Source organism: Filicampus tigris, chromosome 9 (genome assembly GCF_054856515.1).
Source record: "Filicampus tigris isolate MCC_2025a chromosome 9, RoL_Ftig_1.0, whole genome shotgun sequence".
Taxonomy (NCBI): Eukaryota; Metazoa; Chordata; class Actinopteri; order Syngnathiformes; family Syngnathidae; genus Filicampus; species Filicampus tigris.
The window spans coordinates 21,814,932-21,822,207 of NC_141225.1; the positions used below are offsets into that span (position 1 = coordinate 21,814,932).

The 7,276-nt window shown below is 42.9% G+C and overlaps 1 protein-coding gene across 1 annotated transcript; it reads left to right on the top strand.

The window, feature by feature from the left end:
• Nucleotides 1–3,218: 3,218 nt before the first annotated feature.
• Nucleotides 3,219–7,276, top strand: bhlhe40 (basic helix-loop-helix family, member e40). The gene is made up of 5 exons (XM_086041707.1): nucleotides 3,219–3,452; nucleotides 3,545–3,608; nucleotides 3,700–3,807; nucleotides 4,157–4,280; nucleotides 5,052–7,276. The coding sequence occupies exons 1-5, from the start codon at nucleotides 3,376–3,378 to the stop codon at nucleotides 5,912–5,914; spliced, it is 1,236 nt and encodes a 411-aa protein (XP_085897833.1). The 5' UTR covers nucleotides 3,219–3,375; the 3' UTR covers nucleotides 5,915–7,276.

Sequence of the window (7,276 nt, forward strand, 5' to 3'; positions counted from 1 at the left end):
CTTTCTTTCCATTCTATTTTCTTATTTTTTAGAGATAAGCCATGTTTAGCAAGTTCAAAGATGTCTTTGATATTGTCATTTTTTGCTCCTTCATACTCTCCACGGTGGTCGATTGGTTAGCACGTCCGCCTCACAGTTCAGAGATCGTGGGTTCGATTCCCGGCTCCGGCCTAGCTCTGTGGAGTTTGCATGTTCTCCCCGTGCCTGCGTGGGTTTTCTCCGGGTACTCCGGTTTCCTCCCACGTTCCAAAAACATGCATGGTAGGTTGATCGGACGCTCTAAATTTCCCCTAGGTGTGATTGTGAGTGTGTTTGTTTGTCTCTGTGTGCCCTGCGATTGGCTGGCAACCAATTCGGGGTGTCCCCCGCCCACTGCCCGAAGACAGCTGGGATAGGCTACAGCACGCCCGCGACCCTTGTGAGGATAAGCGGTATAGATAATGGATGGATAGATGGATGGATACTCTCCACAATCACTCATTTTGTGTCATAACGTCTGAAAGATATGGTTACTTCATTTAGATATTTTTTTAACTGCAATGTCATAACTGTCATCAGTAAATACAGTTGAACAAACAGAACAGTTTACATGTGGTAGATAGCACTCGCCAATAGAAAATTTTAATCAGAGATTTCTTTATGTGTTCCTAAACTTATTTTTGACGTTTATTTTTAAAAAGGCATTTGCCTTTGCTGTTTTCTAGCACATCAGGTTATTGAGATATTTTCATTTTTTCTTTCTAAGTTTGACCTATAAAAGCGGCTTTTACCACGCGTTATGTTATGACGCTTTAGAAAAAAAAATCCACCTGTTGCTGAACCTAACCCGTAATTCATAAATATTACTAAATATAGTGCTATATTACGTATTGTGTCATTTTTATTGTATTATTATTATTTTTGAAAACCTGATATGCTGGAGAAAAAACTAGCGTGGGTTCGGAATTAGCACAAAAAGTTAATCGAGACAATTTTACTTGCATCTCTGATTAAGAAATTTTGTAAAAATGTGTTGACCAGTATAATTTGTAACCCTTCTGAAATAAAAGGTACTAAGTTAAAGGGGGCAAAATTGACTTTTTAATTAACTTATACAAATAGTGTTGGGTCTGTGCAGTGCCTGTCCACTTATGCGCCACATTAACACAGTATAGTGTATTTACTTCTGACTCTGCGAGTTAAATTGTTTTTATTGTCTTCATCGGCACTTGCTTTTTTTCCACAGTCTGGGCTTAGCTTCCACAAAACAAGCAGCTAGCCACAGCGCACACTCATCGGCAAGATGAGTAAAATCATCCCCTTGAGCAGCCCCGAAGCACAGCCAAACACTGCACGCTCTGTGGTGAGGTGAAATCCAACCCACAGTTACGCACAGCACCTGCCTCACCTCATTATAGCAAGACAAGAAATACAAGATGGAGTAGGTAGTCTCGAAGCTACTAGCAAGATTTTACCGTAGCCCCTCTTCACGCCCGCCACCCGACACCCCCTTCCTCAAATCTTTGCCGAAAGAACCTCCCCTAGCTCACTAAAAACATGAACGGCGTGACTCCGTAACTTGTTTATGATCGAGAATTGCCAAAAACGAAATGTTACTGGTTTGATGTTGTATTTTTGGAATTATTATCAATATTGGAATTATCAATTAAAACATAACAGAGGCAATTAACCTATGATGACCTAATGGAACTGTCAGGTTGGCGCCGATGGTTGCACCCGTCCGCGTCTCAAACAACGCCTTTGTATCCCTGCATGAAGTAGAGCACCTTCTGAGTCCTTCTTTTAGACTTTCGCTGCTAACTGGAATTTATTTTGCTAAAGCCTCTGTGTGTCCCTATACGAGCCTCTGTGAGCAGTGATGCACGTGAAGCTGTGACTGATAGTTTTTAATTATATATATATATATATATATATATATATATATATATATATATATATATATATATATAGTGTTGTTTTTTTTAAATAAAGAGTCTTGGTAGCTCTAGAACGAAATATCACAAAACTATTAAATTTAAAGCTAAAGCTAATAAATTCAGGATGTCAAAAACGGAAGTAGTTTGGGCGAATAGTAGTTTCCTTCAAAATAGTAGTCCACAAGAATTTTATGGGTCATTTCGAGTCAAAATATACCTGGTCAAAGATTCAATAATTAATTGAGGCACTGATGACGAATAACGTCGAACGGTAAACGGGGCTCGTCGTCTCGTGACGTCACAGCCCGGGGCCGCCGAGGTTGTTTTTCTCGCTTGCAGTTCGGAGGCAACGTGACACGGAACAAGCAGGTCCAGTTTCGGAGTTATCATATCAATGACAGCAAGCGTAAAGCACGAAGCAAAACCTCAAGCACGCTGCCAATGCCGCACACAACCACTTGGAAGCTGGCCAAATTTGTCAAAATAACACGTGTTTAACACCTGGTCTTCTTGACTTATTGCGTAACTTTCCAATCAAATCAATGTTTTCCAAATAAAATTATGGTTTACTGTACAGTTAACGTTGACTAAACGTAAATCGAAAACCATACGACTGTTGTAGCCAGTTTGAAAGTTTAAATCAGAAGTCATCCCAAGGGATAAAATTCAATAAAAAAAAATAAAAAAACAGCTATATGCAATGAAATGAAAACGTTTTTTTTTGTTTAATTATTGACATATTTGTTTGATTGTTTGTTTGTTTGTTTATTTATTTGTTTGTTGAAGTGAAATGTTTGCATTTTGCGCGCCGTGCGAGTGACTAATCCACAATGAAGGAAGTTTTCAACGTCTGCTGCTCTACTTTCTGTCTTTGATAACAAAGGGAAGGGGGCGGGGGTTCGAAGGACAAAGCTTGCACACTGTCCAGACTCCAGAGAGTCGGAGCGTGGTGGTACACGGGACTTGGCTCCCGTGGGTGGCGAGAGGTCTACTACAGTAATAGGCTGTACTTAGCCCGCGTGTGCGTGCGCGCTCTCGTGCGTGCACCGACAGGAAGCTGCGGCGCAGGGAGGGAGGGGGGGGGGAGAGCCCTTGAAAGCGCCGTCCAACACGTGAGGCTCATGTGATGGACTTCACAGTTGCACAGTGTGTTTGGAGGCGAGGGACGTGCCTGTAGTCACAGGACTTGTTCCACACGTAGGCATCGAGCCACCCGCCCATTCCTCGCGCACACTCAGACGGACCACGGAATCGAGTCTGTCATACACAGTCCTCACACATCAGAGGGTGACAAACACGCGCGGTGCCACCAGCTCCCAGGAGACAGAAAGCGAGAGAAGCGCACGAGACACGGAATATCGAAATCGGTTGGGGATTTTTTTGTTTTGTTTTTTTCCCGCTTCGGATCGTTTCTAGTTTGTATGTGTTTTAGCAATTTGACTTGTTGTATTTGAGCAACATGGAGGGAATTACGAGGGCGCAACCGCCACCGTGCGTGCCCAAACACCCATCGCTGGATATCGCTGACATGCAGGGGTAAGGAATCCTTATAATCCTTACTAAGGATTATATAACAAATACTGTTCTTACTACTAAATGGAAAATAAATAATTCACTTTTCTCTATAGGATGGATTTTCCCATTTACGTGTACAAGTCAAGAAGAGGCATGAAACGAGGCGATGAGAGCAGGGTAATTTCAAGTTCTTTTAACGCACTTATATTTCTTAAAAGTAAACTCACAAGAATAAATGTCAACGTGAGAGTGTCGCTCATGCCTGCAGGAGACCTACAAGTTGCCACATCGACTAATCGAAAAGAAAAGACGAGACAGAATCAACGAATGCATTGCCCAGCTCAAAGATTTACTGCCAGAGCACCTCAAACTTACAGTGAGTGTTTATTTGACTTTTTTTGCATGTCATTCAAGCAAACACAAACACACACACACACACACACACCTCGTGGTTTGTTTGCGGTAATGAAAAAAACACAATAGAAAGGTCAGTCAACTACAAAAAAAAACTACATTTTTTAAATCAAATAATTATTGTTTATCAATCTGATTTTTTTTTGTACTATTAACATCACGATGTTGACTATATTCTGTCCGGCGTCCTTTAGACGTACATTGCATTTGCTTGATTTCCCTATGGTGTTTGAGGCTTAGCCTCTGTTTGGCTGCAGAATGTGTTACATAAGAAAGATCAACATTCTTATCGAAGGTCTTCCTGTTTTTAGACGCTGGGTCATTTGGAGAAAGCGGTAGTGCTGGAACTCACTCTGAAGCACGTGAACGCCTTGAACAGCCTGCTGGAGCAGCAGCAGCAGAAGATCATGGAGCTGCAAAAGGATCTGCAAATAAGTACGTTTCACCTCACAGAACGTGTGTATATAGTGAATCCCTGTTGATTGCAGCGGACGCATTCCAGTCCCCGTAATAGTGAAAATCCACAATATAGAGAAACCATATATTTAAAAAAAAAAAATTGTGTTTATGGTTTTACCCCTCCCACACATTCATTTAAAATGATTAACTTATTAAAACACACTTGCCCCCTTGCCCAGTTCTACAAATTAGAAGTGAAGCTAATATTTTTCACTATAAAAAAAAAAAAAAATTCCATATTTACAAACCAACCAAAACATGTAACTTCATCTATAATACAAAATTCCAAAGACAGGCTAACACACGTGATCACAGATGTTACGGTAATTAACAACCTTCAAACACCTGTTACTTAAATACACGTGGAGCAGCAAGTCAAGTCAAATATATTTGTATTGTCCTTAATCACAAGAAAGTCTCAAAGGGCTTCACATGAACAGAGTTGACATATATTAACGGCATCTTTGCTAATTGATGATGTAACAAACAGTGACTGCGATATAGCTTGACTGAAATGCAAACAGATCCTGTTTAGATAGATAGCTTCATAGCTAGATAGATCGCGAGATAGATCGCTGGATAGATAGATTGATTGATAGATAGATCGCTAGATAGATTGCTGGTTAGATAGATAGATTGATCGATAGAATTTTTGGATGTGAAATACAATTTGGCTTGATGGGGAAACTTGAAGTTGTGTGCATGGAAGCACAAAGAGTAACGTTGTTCCTTCTAACATTGCGCCAGGTGACCACGGCGGTGACGACCCAGAGGTCAGCGAGCAGATGTTCCGTTCGGGTTTCCACCTGTGCGCAAAAGAGGTCCTCCACTATCTGGCTCGCCGAGACAGCAGTCAAGACCTGATGCCATCCCATGTCATCAGCCACATCCACAAGGTCGCTTCGGAGGTACTACAACATCAAAGCGACGCGCTCGTCAGCGAGTCCGTCTTTCAGAGTTCGGAGAAACTGAAGAAACCCGCGGAGCAGCCCTCCAGAGCCACCGAGGGCCCGTCCAAGAACTGCGTTCCCGTCATTCAAAGGACTTACCCTGGCGCGCTCGGGGAGCAGAGCGGCAGCGACACAGACACTGACAGCGGCTACGGGGGCGAACATGACAAACGCGACCCCAAAGCCCCGTGGTCGGACGGCCACAGAAAGGAGGGGGAGCTCAAGCACACCGCGCCCGAGCGGCCGGCCAGCGGCGTCAAGCACGAGGGGGGCGAGCCCCGGGCCAAGAAGTCGCGGTCTGACTCCTGTGACGACGAGAGCCTCTCCGGTCCTCTGGCCGGAGGCCGTGGCAGCTACGTGGCTTTCTCCCCCAACCAGCACCCGCTTTGCCTCCCCTTCTATCTCATCCCGCCTGCGGCTGCAGCAGCGGCGGCGTACCTGCCCATGCTGGAGAAGTGTTGGTATCCCGGGGGCATGCCAGTCATGTACCCTGGCATGAGCGCCTCTGCTCACAGCTTAACCCCAGAGACACTCTCCCCACCTGTGGTGATGTCCCAGAGGGCGGGGTCTCCGGTTCCACGCCAGAGCTCCATGGACTCCCCTGTACTTCAGAAAGCTTTAAACCAGGTCTCCCCATTAAACCTGGAAACCAAAGAGTAACCTTAGACTTTTGTGTGCTCAGGGGCTAAACAAAGCAAAAGAGGCCCTGAACTCTTAAACTGTCAACCACCTTCTATCATCTGCTCCTCTGTGTGGCTTTGCAAGGGTCATGCCCACCTGTTGCATGATTCTGAAACACTGTGAATTTGCGAGAATGAGTGTGCAAGAGTGTACACTCTAAAAACAGTTGGGTTCAAAATAACACAATTTGGGGTCTAAATGGACCCCCATCCACAACTTGGGTCAATTTGACCCAACTTTCTTGGTTGTTTTTGCAGAAAACAACCCCAAAAATGGGTAGTTTTGTGAAAAACAACCCCAAAAATTGGCTCTTTTTTACAAAACAGTGCAAGAAAGTTGGTCAAATTGACCCCATTTGTGCATCGGTCCATTTTTGACCCAAAATTGTGTCATTTTTAAGCCAACTGTTTTTACAGTGTGGCGGGGACACTCTTCTCTGCTCTCAGTGCTGAATGTCAGATGTTAATCCAGAATGTACGGGACATTAGCTCCCACCCCACAAAACAGTATATTTAGATCTGTCGATTTGCACACACATACCAGTTTATGATGAATGTAAGGATTAAACAAAAGCCCCTTGTACTATACAGTAGATGCTGCTTGGACTCATTCGATCTGCTGTAGATCCAAGAACAACAGATCTACTACTGATCTACTGTTTTTGTCTCAGAACTGCAACTTTACATGATTTATTAAAAAAAAAAAAAAAAAAAAAAAATTAACAAAATTCCTTTTCGTGTTGACCACAATGTATCACTCATCCTCCAGCTATCTTGGTAAACATATTAGTGTTTGTAAAGAATTCAGGGCGTTGTCACTGTATAAGGCATGTCACTCATGATCTGTGTGCAGTGAGCATACATGCCTTTAGGATTTCCTTGTGACACATGACTCATGTGTGCGTCGAAATTGAGCTCCTGTGAAGTCGTGTCCTTTTTGGTTTATGCTACTCTCTACATTTTTATTTTTGATACGTGACCTAATGAGTGTATTTGCGTCGCCTCCCGAGGAGGGTTTATGCTAGCCGTATGCCAAGCGTGTACATAGCTTTCGTTTTCAACCCACCTTGTGTTGTCTCTCAAATTCCAGATCCACTCATGGTGTTGCCTTTGACTCATTTAGTGCGGACACACCGATGATATGTATTATGCTTTAAAATATTGTGTCTGTGGCAAACAGAGTGAATGTAAAGTTGAGACAAAAAGTAGTAATAGTTTTCTATAGAAAGAGGTACTCTGGATTTTTATTTTGAAAGGCTTGTTGGTCGGAATTTTGTAAACTATTATTGATATTGCCTATATTAAAGTATTAATAAAGTTTTTTTTTTAATTATTATTCTAA